Here is a 20,234-nt window from a genome sequence, read left to right on the forward strand (position 1 = left end):
TCTTAACTTCTCTGCTAACTTGTATATTTCATATTCTTTGTGAGTTCATATAGGATTTTATCAGTGGAACCCTGCAGGACTAATTTGGGGGGAAGCCTTCCTATAGAAAGGTTTTGCTCCTGCCAAATTATATCACATCCAAAAACTATATTAGCCTTTCCTGAGAGTTTTGTTTCAGCGTAGGAGTCCCAGACTCAGTTCCTCCTCCTGTTGCTATTTCAAGGATCTATAGCCCCTTACCTTTTTTTGTTGTAGTATTCCATCTCCATGACAGGCCTGTTCTAACTGCTTGTGGATCCAGGGTGGTATCCTATTCTGCCCCAAGTTCTTTATTTCACTGATCCTACCTCATGCATTTCTGTTCTAGTGCCAGGTCTCAAAAGCCAGGCTCTGTCCACCCAGTACTTGCTCCTGACTCTTAGAGGCCATAACTCTCATTTGCTTGCTTATTTTGATGGTGATTATAGATGTCTCTGGAGATCCTTTCCTGCTGACTGAGAACAGCAAAAGTTCAAAGAAGTGAATATGTGGAACTGGGCAGGGTGGCCTGGGGTTACTCCGAATTTTAGAAGTCCATAGTAATGGAAGCTGAAATCTTTGGAATGGATTTTTCTTAATGAGGTAGAACAGCATTTCCCACAGTGCATTCAATGGATGCTTACTTTTTAGGCTATTAATAAGCATTATGTGAAATAAAGGATTTTATGGTTAAGTAACTTCAAGTTAAAATTCATTTTCTTCAAGTCTTCTCAGAGCCCTTAAAGGTATTAGTAGTCATCATGAATATCTAAGAGCAGTATATAGATGCAGAAACTCACAATATATAGTATTGTTCCACCTTTTTGTAGAGCATCTTTGTGATTAATATTATAAGAAACATACTGGAAAAACTGATTTAAAATGTCTACTCTGTTGAGAAATATCTGCATATAGAAAGATGCTGATTTTTAGTTCAGAAACTTATTTCTTTACTATTTGGCAAGAGCACTGGAAAATATAAAACATTTATATTTAGTTCTTTGAGTAAGCATGTATTCTGTTGGGACCAGAAATATTGGAAATAATTTTAGGTAATTAATCCTTTGTAGTCAGTTGAGCAAAGAAGGTTGACTGCCTTACTCCTGCAAAGAGTAGAAGCAGAGATATTGTATTAGGAGAAATATAGTCTCCTACAATCCAGACTATTCCAGTTCTTGTATTTTGATAGGAAAGGATAATAGTTGGTTTGAGAACCTGCTGAGGAGACTGCAACGTGAAGGACAGTAACATCTTGATGTTTGAGTAACATCTCTGGATTGTCCTAGACCAATTCTATGTAGTTTAGACAGTGCTATATTCATGAAGGATGAATTAACATTTAATTTTTATCTTTTTTCTTTCAGATATTTTCCATAAAGTAGAAATGCCCTCTCAGTACTGCTTGGCTTTGTTGGAACTAAATGGAATTGGCTTTAGTACTGCAGAATGTGAAAGCCAGAAACACATCATGCAAGCCAAGCTGGATGCAATTGAGACTCAGGCTTATCAACTAGTTGGCCACAGCTTTTCCTTCACCAGTGCTGATGACATTGCTGAGGTGGTATCATGGGAACAGGGAAGTTAGAAAATAATTTTTATAGTTAAAATGAGGTGTGTGTATGTGTGTGTGTATTTACTAAATTTGGTTACCTAAACACTAAAGATCAGTAAAATGAAACAACTAACCAGAATGCACTAGCAATCAAGTATTCCAACACCAAATTAACATTGTATTTATGAGACAGGAAAGTGGTAGAGACTTCTAGAAGGCATGATCCAGGACAAGATTTGCCTGGATCAGAGGCTGAATAAATGATCAGTAGTGGGTCCTGTAAAAGTATAGCTGTTGCTCTATGAAGTTAGTCCTTTCAAAAACTCTTGCCCACATCTTTCTGCAGAGTAGAAAATTGGATATTTTTGTGAGATGCAAATAAAAATAGGGATTTTTGTGACTTTTCATTTTTGAATTTAGTTTAGAATCTTTATCAACTTACATGAATTTTGACAAAAGTTACTTGTTTTATTGTCATAGTTTGGTGTTTTGTTCTCTCCTCTTACCATACACTCCTTCCCGGTTAAGGCTGGTTGGGTTGTTTTAGAGGGGTCTCAAACACAACTGATAGCACGAACCTTGCTGGATCTTCTAGATGTAATTCAGTGTTGTAGCATGTTGGGGGAGATCACAGCTTATAAGCCAGACTTTGAGCCAGGTTTGAGTCTTGCCTCCTCCATTTACATCAGTTCTTTACATCTCAGTTTTTTCTTCATCAGTAAAATGGAGGTGGTTGTGAGGTATGAATGACAAATGTAAAATACTTGGAAGAATGACCATCACATAGAAAGTGCTTAGTAAAAGTTATAATCCTTATAAAATGCCTGTTTTTCAGCCACAGTGTTACATATTTTAAAGAAAATAAGGAACTTTGTTTCTCTTAACAAAGTTAAGTATATCTGTATTGAATTCAGTGATGCCTTTTTTGCTTTTGTGTGTGTGTGTATGTTTTCTTTTGAATTCTTTAACTTAGAAATCTTCAAGTGAATACTTAGTTAACCATGCATAAATTACATAGGGAACTTATTGAAAATATGAAATCTCTGAGTTTTGACATAAGCAGGGTTCGGGGGTATAAGGCATGTGACTCATAGGCCTAGACCATATTCCAGGCTAGAGCAGGAGGCCCTTAGATCTTCATGTTAAAATGGAAATTACCTGGAAAGGTGATTTCACAGTTAATTTGAAGGTTTCACCAAAGAAAAACACTTAAGATAAAGAACTTCTAGATGTATAATGTGCAATATTTCTGATGTCATAATCACAATAAGTCTTACTGGGAATATCACTTTATTGTTACTTGAGTAGTGCTCCATATTTTTTTCCTCTTCACATTATTTGATCTTTTTCTCCTCTCCAGTCATTCATCTACCCTTTGATATATGCACTAGGATTTCTTGATAAAATATAGGCTGCCAAGTTTAAAATATGAAATTCACATACAAAGAAAATACTTAATAAAACTGTGGCCCATGTAATTAAAATTGAACTAGCAGCTTGTAATTTTATTTGTTCAATATTGCAAACTTAATTCCTATGCATGCTTTTAGTCATATCTAGCAGATCTTTGACTACCAACATTCATAGTAAACCTTAGTGCCATTCACTCCTAAGACCCCAGTTATTGCCTCTCCTGTGAACTGGAACCAACTCTTCGTTTCTATCAGCATTCCTGTCCTAGGGAAACACAGGCATATCTCTCCTTCCATTCTTGTGCCAGCTTGTATGAAAAAATTCTTGTACTTAGGCAGATGGTTTCAATTTTTAGAATTATTGCTGAGAAAACTCTCCAAGGTTCATTAAACCCATTCAAGGTATATAAGTGAGAGTAGATATATTAAATAATGCTCTGAATTGCCTGGATCTTAACCCCTCTAATTTGACTTAGTGAGGGTTAGGTTTATGTGGGATCTTCCCTCTGCCCCAGAGCCTGGATCCCTGTTCTGTGTAGGCCCAGTTTCTTCAGTGGGGGCTTACTACCCTTCATTATTGCTACATTGTATTGACTGTCTTCTACTTTTATGTGCCTAGGGACTTCTAGGGCCCAGCATTGTAGTGACGGGACTACATAGCTTTCAGACACTTTCCCATAGTGTCCTCTAATTTTTTAAAAAAATACTTTAGTTGTAGTTAGACAAAATATCTTTATTTTATTTATTCTTATGTGGTACTGAGGATTGAACCCAGTGCCTCACACACACTAGGCGATCACTCTACTGCTGAGCCACAACCCCAGCCCATCCTCTGCTTTTTGATCACACATTGGCAATGTAAGATCCCATGTTGACTGAGCAACCACACTGGTTATCACTGCACAAGATATTTAGGAGAGTTCACAGTCCCCACAGTAACCTCAAGTCTCAATGTCAGTAGCTTATTTGCTCTACTCTTGAGCTGCATCCTTAGTCTTCTCTGTTTAATTTTGTGACAGGATCTTGCTAATTTGCTCAGCACAGCATATGCTTGTGCCTGTTTAAAAACCTTGTGTTAGTATTTTCTGAAAGTGCCCAAATTAGGGTATGGACAGCTTACCTGATATGTAAATTTTCATTGCCATTGTTTATTAAAAGTGATAATTCCACATTGTCCAAAGAAATGTTCTCCTTACCCATATTAAACTATAGAGATTGTTTTTTTAAATAACTTAAAAAATAATTTTCTGAATGACAGTACTTGAAATTAGATTCTTGATTAAAGAAGCATTAATTTCTTTCAGGTTTTATTTTTGGAATTGAAGTTGCCACCAAATGGAGAGATGAAAACCCAAGGCAGCAAGAAAACTTTGGGTTCTACCAGAAGGGGGCATGACAATGGACGCAAGTTGAGGCTGGGGAGAAGATTCAGCACTAGTAAGGTGCTCTTTGGGGCAGTCACAGGGCAGAATCTGAACTACTTTTAGCTTTTTGATGTCTCGAAAAAATGTGATGAAATTAAGATCAAATGTAAACCAGCACTTTAACTTATCCAGATACAAATAAATAAATAAGTTTGTGATTTAATAGCCCACAAAATCAATAGAGACATAAAAAATTGGGACCTTAATGTGAGTTATAATTGTATCTCTCCTATCATTAAAGCAGAGTGAAGGTTTATGCACTCAGATCTACAGACATAATTTAATTGTTATCATCTACTGCTCTGGGACTTTCAGTGTAATATAACTTGTATAGTCATATGAATATAGAGAATGGTATAAAAGAAGTAAAACTAATTTTTCAGTTTCATGGCAAAATAAGTTTTCTATGAATTTGTTTTGACAATCAAATATGCTGTTTTCAAAGGAAATTTGCTAATGATAATCCGTGGAAGCTATATGCATTAGTGGGAGAGAAGAAAGAGAGGGCTTAATTTTATTTTTTACTGAAGTTTCAATGGAAAAATAAGGATAGAAAATGCAGCCACAGCAGCTGTGGAGAGATGTCCATGTTGCCATTCTGTAGAATTTTGACCCTTATATCACTGACTGTGACTTGTCTTCCTTTGGGAGGTGTCTACAACTCTGTTCTCTACATGACTTTTTATTAGTCTCACTGGCCCTTTCACCTCACAAATTTCTATTCCTTAATGGTTCATCGAAAGTCCATATTGCATGGAAATGTCAAAGTTTTAAAAATAAATGTCTCCTGATTTCCTTGATTTGGAAACCATGTAAGTATCAGGATAAGAAGGAAGAAAGCTAGGATACTTCCAGTCATGTAAAGAATGGAGAAACAAATTTGCAAAGAAAAGAGATGATGTGACTTCTTGGTCGGGTGTGGGGTAGCAGTTTACATTGGTAAACTGATATTTTATTTTTTTAATCTGCCTCTGAATTGATAGTGCTCAGCATTACTATATTTGCATTTCATATAGTGTACTTACCATAGTTTTATCTCTATGATGATTTTTTCCATCTTTTTATTTGGGCAGTACTGGGAATTGTACCCAGGGGTGCTCTACAATTGAGCTACATCCCTAGTCCTCTTTATTTTTTTATTTTTTATTTTGAGGCAGTTTCTTGCAAAGTTGTCCAGGCTGGTCATGAACTTGTGATCCTCCTGCTCAGCTCCCAAGTTCAGGGAGTACAGGCATACAACATAGTGCCCAGTCCACTATTGTGATTTCTAAAACAACCCTAGCAGTGATTTTGAGTTGTAGATACAGGACTTACCAAATTTTGATGCTGTGTTACTTACCTAAAAGAGAAACTTCTTTGCTATGGAATTTGGATAAGAATTCACTCTTACCTTGTTATATTTCTTTGGCAGGATGTTTTAAATAAATTAAAGGCATTACATCCTTTACCAGGCTTGATATTAGAGTGGAGAAGAATCACTAATGCTATTACCAAAGTGGTCTTTCCCCTGCAGCGGGAAAAGCGTCTGAATCCTTTTCTTGGAATGGAAAGAATCTATCCTGTATCACAATCACACACAGCTACAGGTGATGAGAAATGTTAAATATAAATAATGTCCAACTTTGAAATAAAAAAATTCATATGTAACATTTGCTTGTGATGGTCTAGGAATTTAAGTGTTGATCATTGGATTCAGTGAAGTTCCACAACATTTATAAAATTTATACTTTGTCCAAAGCATAGCTGGATACCACCTAGATATAAAGATGAGTTTTAGTAAGATACACTTCCTACTTTCAAGTATATATATATAGATTAACTGGTGTCTGATACAGTGGTTTGCCTGAGATTTTACACAGGGATCTAATACTTGCATCAGTGATCTTATCTAACCTTAGTGCCAACCCTTTCCTGAACCTCTTAAGATTCTTTTTTAAGGCATCATGGAGATTCCTCAGAAAACTTGGAATGGAAATACCATATGATGCAGCTATCCCACTCCTTGATACCAATCCAAAAGAACTAAAATACACATACTATAGCGATATAGCCACCTCAATGTTTATAGCAGCACAATGCACAACAGCCAAATTATGGAGTCAACCCAGATACCTATCAATAGATGAATGGATTCAGAAAATGTGGTATATGTACACAATGAAGTTCTAGTCAGCCATAAAGAAGAATGAAATTACGGCATTTATTATTAAGTGGATGGAAATGGAGAACATCATGCTAAGTGAAATAAGCCAGACCCAGAAATTCAAGGGATGAATGTTTTCTCTCATATGTGGAAGCTATTTTAAAATAAAGGAAAGAAGGAGGAAGGAAAGGATATAGGGAAGATCAGTAGCGCAGAAAGAGATCAAGAAGTCTAGTGGAGGGAATGGGAAAGGGGAGGAAATGCAGAATGAATTCTTAAAAAATAATGTTATGTTGATACATAAATATATACCACAGGGAAATTCACCTTTATGTGAAAGTAAAAAGAACCAATCCAAAATAAATAAATAGATTAATGAAAGGAAGTCATATAGTTGAGGAAGGAGAAAAGAGAATGGGGATAGGGACATGGAGGATAGGAGGGAAAAGGGGGAGATCATGAACTGAAACTGAATTCCATGCACGTATGATTTTGTCAGGATGAATCCAAGGACCATGTATAACCATGATGCTCTAATAAAACAGACGGAAAACATTGAAGCTCAGTAGTCCTCTGGGGAATCTGTATAATAAGTCTTATTTTCTGAAGCAAGAAGGAAAGTTGTAGAGACCTGTGGGTGTCTCATGGCCTTCCTGGAGTAGGTATGAGCATAAGCTGATAAAGAAAGTATTCTTTGTCTAGGCAATACAACACATTACTTGCCAAATGTGATGTGCAATGGAAGAAAGGACAGTTATAACTCGTTCACAGATTGCCCCCATTTTTCTGTCTGATGAGAGACTATGGGTTGCAGTGCAGGTGGGGCAACACCAGACAGAGTTCACCAGTTTCCTGGAATTGAGCTGATGGAGGAGGCCCAGGTATCTAGATTTCACAGGACAAAGTACTAGAGAAGACAGAGCTGTACAGGCAGCCAGCTCTGAAGATTTGCATAGGGTCCCTTGGGTCTTTAGCTGAGCAAGGATCAGGACAGACCTGTGAGGAATCTGCCAGAAACCAGGGAGAGAACCACCCAAAAGAATCAGACAAACTAATTTCTGGGTTTGCCTAGAGCCAGAAAACTGGTAAATCTCATGAATACCTCCATCTTAGCTTCCATGATCAGCTCTAGACTCAGTGCTGCCCCACCCAGCCTAGCAAGACTTAGAATCAGGAAACAAAGCCTGTGATCTCTTCTAATCAAATCCTTTGCCTTTTTTTTTCTCAGTTGGATTTTGTTTTCTATTACTGAGTTTTAAGAGCCCTTCAGTTAGTCTTAATACAAGACATAATATGTCTTATTAAAAAATAAAACAATATGTTTATTAAAAAATAAAAACAATGTTTATTTTAAAAGGTATTTAAATAATGAGCCTGATAATATTTTAAAATGTGATTCTTAAAGTAAATTAACCTACCATATTTTCAAGGAAAACAAGTTTGAAATTAGTTTTGTGACCCATTATTTTCATACAAGCTCATGAATGTTTTTAATTATTATATATATCATACTTGCAGCAATGTCTAATATATATTTTTAAAATCACTCATTTATAGAGGTGGCAGTTTAGATTGGTGATATGGAATGTGGGCTCTGAATCAGAAATCAGTTTGAATCCTGGTGTTGTTAATATTTAGACAGATGCTTAATGCCTCAATGCCTAAGTTTTTTCCTGTATAAAAGAAAGAGCAGTCCTACCTCACTCGTCATTCTGAGGATTACACAGGTTAATTCATGCTGAGTGCTTAGACTTCTACATGCTCCTGGAAAGTGCTTGGTATCTGTTACTCTGGTATTTTTTTTTTCACATTATTTGGTCCAATTATAGAATATGTTTTAAAATGCATAACCTTATATACAACAAAGTAAAAACTGTCTCTAATTCTATCATTAATACTTGTAAATCTTTTTGTTATTTTATTTTTGATTAGCATGTATTATACATATTAATGGGTTCAGTATGGTATTTAACTACATGTACACCGTGATGATGCCTTATCTACCCTTTCCCCTTCCCAGTCTCTAATTTATGCTACATTCAGGTTGACTTCTTTTCAAACTTGCATATGTGGGAGAAGATGTGGTACTTGTCTTTGGTGTCTGGCTTATTTCACTCAACAGGATCTCTTCCAGTTGCTAATCTATTTAATGTGGAGGCACCAAGAGGAGCTGCTTTCCCTCGCTGGCCTTATTCCTTGTTCTAAACAACTTTCTCTCTTCCTTTATGTCCCTTTAGCTAAATCTTGGTGCTTTCTAGCAATTTCTTTCCCTTTTGGTATTTAAGTTTCACTTTGAAACACTTGCTAATGCTATATAAATTCAGTTAAAATACTTGGCGATAAAACAAAAGCACCCTACAGTTTTCAAAGGCATGTACAAGGGTATTCAACTCTATTTTTATTATTGATTTTAGAAATAATATATTTTAATAATTTTTTTATAATTTTATAGTAATATTTTAGAAATGCAAGCTTACCTAAGCACAGCAAAACCATTTCATGGTTAGAATTCACTTTCACTAAGCTATTTGCATGCTGTGTAATTTATTTTTATAAGTTTCTTTGTCTGCCAGTGTTACCTCATTAATTCAACTAATAGGCCAAGGCAGTGTGCTAAATATTAACTATTATAGAAAAGAAGACAGTGTGCCAAGGTAGAAAGAGCCTTGACTATTTGCTAGCTTTGTAACACAGAATGGGACATTCAATAGTAGCAATTATATTTAAAGCCACCATTAGTTGAACACTTATTTTGTGCTAAAAGCTAAATAAAAAGAATATAAAATCAGGCTTTTATACAGAAAAAGAATGTGTAAGGCACTTAAAATGTCCAATCCATCAGAAGAAGATGAAATCATATGTAGCAGCTACTAGGAGAGCCTGTTACAATGAAGAGTTAATCATAAAACAGAATTTTAGTGTCACTATATGTGCATATAAATCACAAGAACAAAATTAATTACCCAAATACTTTTTTATATGTTTTAAATAAGTTCAACGAATAAACTATTAAAAACTTTGGGGGAAATAAAGGCTGTATAAGCACTTAAAAATAATTAGAAACTAGAAAATTCACTAACCACCTGATTCTAGTCTCCAGCCATGTCAAATCTATTGTTCTCTTGAATGATAGTGCTGAAGAAAAAACCAGACAGAAGATGTCTGAATGAGGTCCTGTCACCCTTACTGCTACTCGTGCGCATAATGCCCTGCCTGGTGGTGTTATTCTCGTGTTCAGCTGCTCTTCTGCTGTCCACACTCCTCTCTGGCTTGTGCACCCTGGCTTGACAGAGCTGACGTTCATTTCTGCCAAGGTCCATTTGAGTCGCCTGGACTCATTCCTGCTAACCTGTTGCAGTGGGACATCAGGCACTCATTTTAGCACCGGAATAGTTCAGTGTATCGGTTTGCCTCTTAGCATGGGATCACTTTCCAGGGAGCTAAGTGACTATAGATAGAACACAGTATTATAGCTCATTCATATAGGCATTTATTTTGGAATGGTCTTATACTTATTTTATATTGTTAGATGCATGAAAATGATGAAAAAATTCATTTAAACATAAATTTAGTTTATCATTGATAGAACATGCATTTTAAAGATAATTCAGAAATTCAATGCTGTTAAAATGGTGATTTTTTTTTCTAATTTTATGTCTTTATTCTTCTTGATTTTAGGACGAATAACCTTTACGGAACCAAATATCCAAAATGTACCAAGAGATTTTGAGATAAAAATGCCAACACTAGTAGGGGAAAGCCCTCCTTCCCAAGCCCCAGGCAAAGGCCTGCTTCTCTTGGGCAGGTAGAGTCTGTTTCTCTGTTTTGATATTAATACCCTGTTGTGAATATGAATAGCAAAAATAGCCTCTTATACAAAATAATGAAATTAGTTTAATTTTGTGTTATAGACATACCCATTCTGTTCTAGGTACTACATCTCAAATCCTGAGTCTGTAGAAAAGCTACTTGATGGTTGGGAGGCTGAAAATCTGGGCCACTAACTGAATCAACCAGCAGTTGATCCAACTTTAAGCCAGATTCTGAAGGGAAGAGGTTAGCAACGCCAGCAGCACCTGCCCCGCCCTCCTGAATGCACATGATAGGAAGAAACAGCACTGATAATTTATGAGATGTGGTCAGAGATTTGTTGAGTTAATGTAGAGTCAGAATTAGTCTGTGGAAAGGACTGTTGTAGACATGTCACAGTTAATGTTAATTGAATGTTTGCCAAAACCTATTAAGTCTCAAAGTGAGTTCAGGTTGGTTGTTTTGAAGTTTCTTAAACAGAAATATTGACTTTACTGAAAAATCATGTTTCATGTTTTTGAGATGCTTCATGTTCAGTTGATGATGTTGTTTGCACCACAGAGGACAAAATAAGAGTCGTGTCCCAAACCCTGGACACCAGGCACAGATGGGCGAGAAAGCTGCAGACAGAGGGATGCCGTTTTCGGTGAGCATGAGACATGCCTTCATCCCTTTTCCAGGTAAAGGATTTTGAGCTTCTTGTTGCGATGGGAATGTTCTCAAAGCACTGCGGCCGTCTGGGCCTCAGGGCATGCCTCCGCCCCTTGTCTTCCTCTCTGCAGTGGAGCTCATCTTCCCCTTGTTTTGCCAGGTTTATGGCTGTCATTCATCATTGTCTTCATGATTTGCCCTCCATGCAACTTCTTTGGTGTAGCTCAGGGGCAGCTGTCTGCCGAAATCATGGTTTCTAAGGCCACTGAAAACTCTTTGCACAATCCAGTGGGTTTTGTCAATCCTCATCCTCTCACACTTCCCTACAGCATTTGTCCCTGTTCCTCAACTCTCTCCTTCCTTACTTTCTGTCCTCCTTTGACTTCTAAGAGCGCAGATTTTATTGTTTTGGTCTCTTTCTCTCACTCGATTGCTCCTGTGTTTCTTCTCCCTTTCTGCCCACTGCTGCTTCCTGTTGCATGGGGTGACCCCCCCAGGCTATCTTTATTCTGCCTGATCTCTCCTCAGTCTCTAGCTACCGACCTATTTGTCATCAAAACACTTGGAAGTCATGATTGAACCCCTGAGTCCTCCCTGCTCTTAGTATGCATGTTTACTCCTGATATTTTGCAAGGTGGCAAGTCCACGTGAGCGTGATGAACCATCTGAATTTATCTTAAATTCTGTTAGAAACTTATGTTCCAAAGGTGAACCCAAGGTCTATGATAACATAACCTGCTTGACAAATTTCAGTTTTACTTTTCAAGTATGAACTATCAGCATACAAAGTTCAGACCTATCCAATGGAGTCTTTGGAGCTCTTTCTTTGAGCTGACTGGTAATTTTTATAGAGATATGCAGCCCTGACTGTTGTCTTTTAGTACAAGGAAAGAAATGTGGCTGGATTTCAAAGTGTCGTTACATGATAGGAATACAGCGTGAGGCATATTCAGAATTTGAAGTTTAGTAACCACTTTGTAAAGATTTCCCTAATTCCAGCATTTGAAATGAGCCTTTTTTCTTTTCATTTTGATCCATCCACCATATTTTTTTCTCTGTGATTCAGTGGGATAACTTCTTTGGACTTTTATGATGTTCTCTGATCTTCTCTTCTACAGTATCTAATCACTTTCACTGCTTTCTGGTCAATTTTACATTTCAGATATTGTATCTTCACCTTTAGAATTTTTATTTCATTCCTTTTGTAGGTTTCATTGCTTTATTGCAAGTCACTATTTCATCATTATGCTCTTTAAATTCCTGAATAAATCCCTAATAGCTCTTAAAAATTCCATCATCTCTAAATTCTGAATCATTTTTCTATTGATTGACTTCCCTGCTTATCAGTTACTTTTTCCTGGTTCTCTGTATGTCTACTGATTTTTTTTTTCAAGTTGTGTCTGGGCATTACAATTTCTACTTTGTTGACTCTTTGGATTTTGTATCTTCACTAGTAGGATAGGAAGTTTTGTTCTGGCAAGCAATTTACTTTCAATCTTGAACATTTTGAGACTTTCAAAGTCTCAAAGGTCTTTCAAAGACTCCAGGTTTACGTTAGCCTTGTTCATGAGACAGGACCTTTCTGGGACCTCTTCTTGGTGTTCAAATTGTTCAAAAAATCTCTCCATCTAGTGTGGTCAGAGCTTGGATTTCTTAGCATTCCAGAATGTGTGTATTATTCAAGCAAGTCTTGCCAGCAGTGATGCTATGGCTTATTCTTCAGGAGTAATTATTTCTTCTTGCGTGGTTCCCAGCACAGTTTAATATTTGGCCAAAAATATACAAAGGAGTTCTTATGCGCAGGTTTGGTGGTCTTTTTATGCATAGCTCCTTTCTCTACAAATTCTCATCAATTATAGCTGCCTCGTGAGCAGTGAGGAACTGTGCTTTGTTTCAGCTCCCACGCCCTGCAGTACCTTAGGGAAACGTCTCCATTCAGAAACCTGAGAGCTTTGTATGCTAATACTTTTGCATTGCCTGTTGTTTAACCTCTCAGAACAATTATTTCATGTAAATAACTACACCTAAGAGAACCCTGTGTACCTTGCCAATATTTATTTAGGTAAATATAAACAAATACGAATATGTAATCTTTCTTCCCCCTGTTGCAAAAATTAGCATTCCATTCACACTGTTGTGTGTCTTTTTTTTTTTTTCACAAACATTTTTATATTAGACATTGTGCATATCAGGTGCTGAGGGAGCATTGAGGAAAGCATTGCTTGGTGGCGAGGGGACAGACGTCAGGGGAGCTTCACACATATTACACATATGAAAACTAAACAGAGAAAATGATCTAATTTATATACAGGACTGAACTGCATTATATTGAAAACAGTTTTAACTTTTGAATACATGAACTCAAAGTTCTAAATGAGAACTAAATTTCTATCTTTTCTACTCAATTATATAGAAGTCGGATTTTATCATGTAGAACATTGTACTAGTTTTTCTGAGAACATTTCTATTTCAGGTGGTTTAATATTGGCTGCTGATTATTCTCAGCTTGAACTGAGGATCTTGGCTCATTTATCTCAAGATCATCGTCTCATTCAAGTGTTAAACACTGGAGCTGATGTTTTCAGGAGCATCGCAGCAGAGTGGAAGATGATTGAACTACAGTCTGTTGGGGATGATCTGAGGCAGCAAGCAAAGCAGGTGATCTTAGTGGACATGTTTAATATAAATGAGAAGGATTTAATGGTTGGAAAGGTTTTAAATTATTTGAATTATTTTCAGTTTAAGAACCATTCTTCTGTTTTTTCATCTTTCAAACCTTATTCATTAGACCCAATCTCATGGTATTCATTACACTTTCCTTTGTAGAAGCAATAGAAAGAACTGGATGGTCTAGGGTCTGAGACCACTTAGTGTTAGGAATGGCATGTGTATTTAAGACCATATTATGGCTGGCTAGTCAGCACCTCAGACTTAGTACAAGCTTATTTAAAAGTGATGTATTTCATTGTGTTGGTGTTGGTTGCTGTTTATGGTTGTATATGTATTTTAAATCTCTTTCTAGTCAGTAAATGTCCTGACATAAAGTTCCATATTTTGTTTTTACTTTCCCAAGGCAAGGAGCTAAAATATATTGTACAGAAGGTGCTCTCAAATATTTGTTGAGAAAAATATTGCTGAGCTGTGAATTACAATTAAAACTGATTACTTTTTAGCTTTTTGAGGCCTGTGAACCTTCATGCTGTCTTATACCTTTGAAGTGGATCCATGTGAATTTCTATTCACATTTACACGTTCCCAGCCGGTATTAACATTGATGGTTCTTACCAAGTGCCCTGTGGGGAATTTAACCCATTCTCCAGAGAGCAGGCTCACTGGGTGAGAAGAGGCCCACCACCCAACTCTAAGGCCTGCTACGTTCTTTTTACATTTGCACCTCCAGTTACTTGCTGCCAAAATGCTTAAAACACCCCTGACATCACTATCTTCATTTTGTGGATGAAGAAATAAGATACGAAGAGGTTAGGTGGCTAGTGTAAGATTTATGTCTTGTGAATGGTGGAAGTAGGTGTGAACCCAGGCAGTAGTTATTATTCAATCAGTTTCTTTAAGTGGCCTCAGCTGGACCATTTTCCTGTACTGCTCCCAAAATTTCCTCAGGAGTTTTTGTTTGTGTTTAACCCAGATGAATTCTGCATGTGGGATTTCAGGAGGCTGTGAGTTGAAGTAGGTATTTATTTCCAGGGAATTCTTCCTCTTTTGTCCAACCATTTGCTCTTTTAGTCTTATCCATAGCTAAAGAGAGGAATGTTTGTAGTACTTTCTTTCCAGACTTCTAGGCAATTCTTTGAGCAGAAGTTAGAGGTACTCTGAGGAGTGAAAAGCTGCTGTAAGATTGACAGATAAATGACAAATGGAAATAAATCTTTCCTTTTTTGTTGACATACACACACATTCGAATTCACTTACTTTCTTCCTTTACCCCCCAGAGTCCTTCAAAAAGTGATGCCAAAAGGCAGCGCAGATATTCATTGAATATTAGCCTCTGTTAATTTAAACCATAGAAACAGATCTAATCGTTACTTTGATACACCATGAAATAAAAAATTTACCAAAATTTCAATCCTAATGAACTCTGTATTTGCACTTATGTAGTTAGGACCTGAAATTTACTTTCTAAGTGTGATGACTTCCTTTCAGATTTGCTATGGAATTATTTATGGGATGGGAGCGAAATCTTTAGGAGAGCAGATGGGCATTAAAGAAGAAGATGCGGCTTGCTATATAGACTCCTTCAAGTCCAGATACACAGGTGAGAAGCTTGAATGCTGATGCCATTCTCTGCTACCCAGCTTGCCTGTTAGATTAGCTTAAAAAGAGAGACTCAAGTTGCAGACTTTTCTATTAAAATCTCTTCTTAATCAGAAATCTTCATCAGACATTGTTAGGGACAAATAACATTAACCTTATGGTTTTTTACTAAGATATGCTTTTTTTTTCATAAAAGGGACAGATACAGAATAGCAAAATACAGTTGTTGTATATGCTACTGTGTCATTGTTCTGGGACTTGAACGGGGGGCTTAGATAACATTAGTTTGAAACAATAAGCTATGGATTAAATGTACTAGGAACTCTGAGAGAAAAGTACTGTTATAGAGCAGTTTGAGTATCATTATCTTAAATTATCTCTTCTTTTGACAGTTTATTGAAATATAATTTATAGACAATAAAAGTCACCCTTTCCTGGTGTATAGTTCTATGAATTTGAAAAATGTTTGTGGCCATATAAAGTACCTCATAACCGAGATATCGAACCATCACTCTTACCCAAGAAGTTTCTTCGATCCTCTTTTCAAGTCAGCTCTGACCTTACTCTCATTGGTACTGAAGTAGCTGATACTACAAGAAACAAGTATAAAGATTTGAAGGGAAAAAGAAAACTGTTTTTATTCATATGTGATATGATCTTGTACTTAGAATCATGGGCATGGATTTTATAAAAATTACTATTAGAACATAACTAAATTTTGCAAGGACCTACCATGTAAGTTCAATCTATGAAATCAGTTGTATTTCCATATACTAGCAAGGAACAATTAGTGAATGGAGTCTAATACGTGCACATAGTTTATGTTACCATAAAAAAATCATGAAATACTTGGCATGAATTTCACAGAGCACATGCAGGACTTGTATATTGAGAACTCCAAAGTAGTCTGGAGAAAAAGTAAAAGTAGTTAAATAAATGTGGGGAGTACCATGTTAATTTGTTGGAAGGCACAATATTGTTATGATGACAGTTTTCTCTGAGTAGTTATAGATTCTTTGCAATTCCAATAAAAATTCCATTAGACTTTTGTGTAGAATTTGATGAGCTAAATTGTAAATTTATATGAATAGCCAAAGGGCCTAGGATTACCACAGTTATGTTTAGAAGAAAAGTACAATGCTGAGGATTTGTACTCCCTGATTTCAAAACTTATTATAAAACCATAATAATCAAGAAAGGCCTAAGGTAGACGGAGAACAATTAGACACAACAGTTAGACACAATAGAGAGCCCAGACATGGGCCTTATACCTGTGTAGTTAATTGATTGTTCAACAAAGTTGCCCATGGCAGTTTAATGGGTGGAGGATAGACTTTTCAGCAATTGGTGCTGGAATAGCAGACACTGGTATGGGGAGAATGAACCTCAACTTTTCACACTGTATAAAAAATGAATTTGGTTTGGAATGAAACTTAATAACTAAGTTATAAATATTCTAGAAGAAAATAATAAAATCATCTTTGCGATGTTGAGATAAGCAGATATCTTTTGTCCTATTAACTGTATTAGAAAAACACTGATGAAAGTCACCATTAAGAAAATGTAAAAGTAAGCTATACCCTGGGAGAAAAATATTTGCAGTACTTATCGTCCAACACAGGACTTATATCCAGAATACATTAAGAACTCTTACTATTTAGGTTCAGGTGGCAAATAGTCCAAAATATTAAGGTCAAAAAGATTGAACAGTTTATCAAATATATGATTATATGAATAGCCACATTAAATGTTGTCATCATTAGTCGTCAGGGAGAAGCACATTAAAACTGCAAAGAGATAACATTACATAAAAAGACTAGAATGTCTAAAATTAAAAACAGTATGTCTTTTACTTTTCTGGTAGGATTGTAAAATCAAGTATGACGCTTTCATATAAAGTTCAACATATGCTTAACCATTTGAAACTGAAATTCTACTATCAGTAAAAATGAAAATATGTTCACGAAAAGACTTCTACATGAATGTTATAGAATTTTATTCATAACAGCCAAATATTGAGGACTGGTTAGATGTATATTAACAACTGAATGGATAAACACATTTCAGTATGTCTCTACAATAGAATACTTCCAGTCAAGGAAAAGGAATTAAATATTGATCCTCACTTCAATACTGATGATTCCTGAAAATGTTTCTCTTAGCAAAAAAAGACAGACATAAATGAGAACATACAGTATAATCCAATAAGTGAAATTCAAGAACATGAAAAACTATGATATAGTGTTAAGCAGATCAGTGAGTGTCTGAAGCTGATAATGGGGGCTGACTACAGAGGGAGATGAAAATGCTTTGTGTCTCATAGTGGTAGCTACAGGGTAGATGCATTTATTAAAATGTGTTAAACTGGGCTACTTCTCATTACCCATAGCCCACATTTACCTTGAATGTGCCTCTGCTTTCCTAAATAAACCACTACCTATGCTTCTTTTTAAAAAGTGTGTGAAATTTACACTTGAAGTGCCTTTTATATTACATAAATTATACCTCACAATTTTTTTTAAATAGTTCTGACCATTTGAATTTTGAAGTCCTCCTATAGGAATGAGGTGATATAAATTTTAGAGGTGCAGCCTCTTAAATCTCATCCTTTTCATTGTTCTTCAACAAACAATAATATCAAAATAATTCTTAAAGGGAAAAGGATGATGGGTTGGGGATGTAGCTCTGTGGTAGAGGGCTTGCCCAGCATACATGAGGCCCTGGGTTCCAACCTTAGCAGGGAAAGAAGAAGAAAAAAAGAAAAAAATAGGTGAGACCCTGATTGCTTTCTAAAATCAATTTTTTGTTTGTTTGTTTGTTTTTTTTTTGTTTGGTTCTGGAGTTTGAACTGTGGGGTGCTTCACCACTTAGTTATATTCTCGGTCTTTTTCATTTTTTATATTGAGACAGTGTCTTGCAAAGTTTCCGAGGCTGGCCTCAAACTCACGATCCTCTTTCCTTGGTCTTTTGAGTTGCTGATGGGCATGAGCCACAGCTCCTGATCTGTGTTCTGAAATTACTCTAGTATTGGTCAGATCTCATCAACAGCCTCATTTGACAGGGTATTCTCCTCTTCCTCTCACCCGTCTTCTCATTTCCCAAATGTCTTTCCTGTGCCAGCCACACAACAGAAAGCCTCCACTGAGGGCTTCCCATTGGGAGACACTCATGATCTTAGGATGAGCAGAACTGGGAGACAGCCAAGGTCGCAGCTTGATTTTTGTTACCTGATGGCATTATAAATAGAGTTTTTCAGGAGAGAAGATCCTCTTGAGCTCAGAGACAGAAATGAGCAGGGATGAAACTGACCCACCTGCAGCAAAGCATTTACCCTGATATCCTTATAAGATAACAGTCCTGGATGCAAAGGATGACAGCTGTCTTGGACTGTGAATACATTTGAATACCACACTGTATGTGGTCTTTTTTAATTTTATTTTAGTTTTTCAGTATCTTTTTAAATTTTAAGAAGAGGGTCATATGTTCTTAGTAACAAATAGCACAACTCATACATTAATTTCTGCAGGATTCTACTTGAGATCATAATGTCCATAATAACAAGGAGCTAGTAGAATATTTTAAGTCTCAAAATGGTAAGATTATAGAGTGAAAAATCAACAGGATTATAAAACAGAGTACTGAAAAGTAGTGTGGAATGGTCTCAGCATCCTAGAGTAAGACCCCAGGTACCTGCCCTGTTCTAGAATTTAGTCTCACATGTTTTTGTTGTTATTATTGATTGAAAAACAAAGAGATGGATGAGGTCATTTTTAAGTTTCCTTTTGTTTCTAATTTTCTGAGTCTACAAAAGTGAATGAAAGTTTTTATGTGTACTTTCAATGATGTGATAGTAGTGTTAAGAACCATGGTGTGATTTTGGTATATTTCACTGTCTATTGAAACCAATGAATTAAATAAAGGATGAACTTTGGTTGTTAATTATTTCTATATTTTCTTTGTAGGGATTAATCATTTCATGAGAGAGACAGTGAAGAATTGTAAAAGAGATGGGTTTGTTCAGACCATTTTGGGAAGGCGAAGATACTTGCCAGGAATCAAAGACAACAACCCTTATCATAAAGCTCATGTATGTTGAAGTTTCTTTGATTTTTAACTTCATATTTCAATGACATGTGCTTTTTCAGCAAAGGCTAACCACTACTAATGTCCCATTTTAGGAATACTAGCATATTAAAATATTTTGTATAAACAAAGGTGATCACTGATTTTATTAATGACTTCTGCAGTGATGGCAAGTCTTTGGGAGTCTAATGTAAACTTGGTTCCACTTAATACTTCAATTAAAGACATTTTGTTTCAGCAAGTCAACTACTTATTAACTTTGGTTAATAACTTATTAACTTTAAGTAAACTTTCTTTGATATTTTGGTTTTTCTTCATTTCTGATACCATATACTGATTTGTCTTATCATGAGATTGCTAACATTCCTCAGAGATTAGCCAGACCTTAAATTGTGTTATTTTCTAATTCTAATTATTTATTTTAAAAGTGCTATTTTATTAGAGGTTATTAGAACACCCAAATAGTGAACAAGAATATTGAAAACATCACTTTAAAGATTTATTGATGATATCTGCTTGAATTATTAAAATCTTTTTCTGAAATCAGTGGGATTTATGTAAGGATTAGTATTGAATTCTCTGCTAGTTCTCATCTTCCTGTTTTAAACAATTGTATTTTGCCCTTCCTTCATAATTTCGAATGTCATTGTGCATAATGAAAGTGCCTCACCCCCTAACTGCTGAATTTCTGGATGGCACTCAGCCTTCAGAGCACCAATGCTGTTAGGCACCTGAGCAATAGTTGGCTTCTCCTTCTTCACCGTCTAGCCTCCCACGTATCCACACACAGACTTCAGATATCTATCACACTTTTACCACATGCCTCTAAGTAAACAAGGTACTGTAGTTACTGCACTAGGAGAGACAAGTCT

General features: G+C 36.1%; 1 protein-coding gene across 1 annotated transcript in view; it reads left to right on the forward strand.

The window, feature by feature from the left end:
- Polq (DNA polymerase theta) overlaps positions 1–20,234 on the forward strand; it is a 162,029-nt gene that overhangs the window by 131,839 nt on the left and 9,956 nt on the right. The window contains 8 exon segments of the mRNA XM_047563134.1: positions 1,383–1,576; positions 4,287–4,424; positions 5,818–5,992; positions 10,228–10,354; positions 10,921–11,039; positions 13,484–13,668; positions 15,169–15,280; positions 19,242–19,366. Coding sequence (XP_047419090.1) covers positions 1,383–1,576; positions 4,287–4,424; positions 5,818–5,992; positions 10,228–10,354; positions 10,921–11,039; positions 13,484–13,668; positions 15,169–15,280; positions 19,242–19,366 — 1,175 coding nt within the window.

This window comes from Sciurus carolinensis, chromosome 9, assembly GCF_902686445.1.
Source record: "Sciurus carolinensis chromosome 9, mSciCar1.2, whole genome shotgun sequence".
NCBI lineage: Eukaryota > Metazoa > Chordata > Mammalia > Rodentia > Sciuridae > Sciurus > Sciurus carolinensis.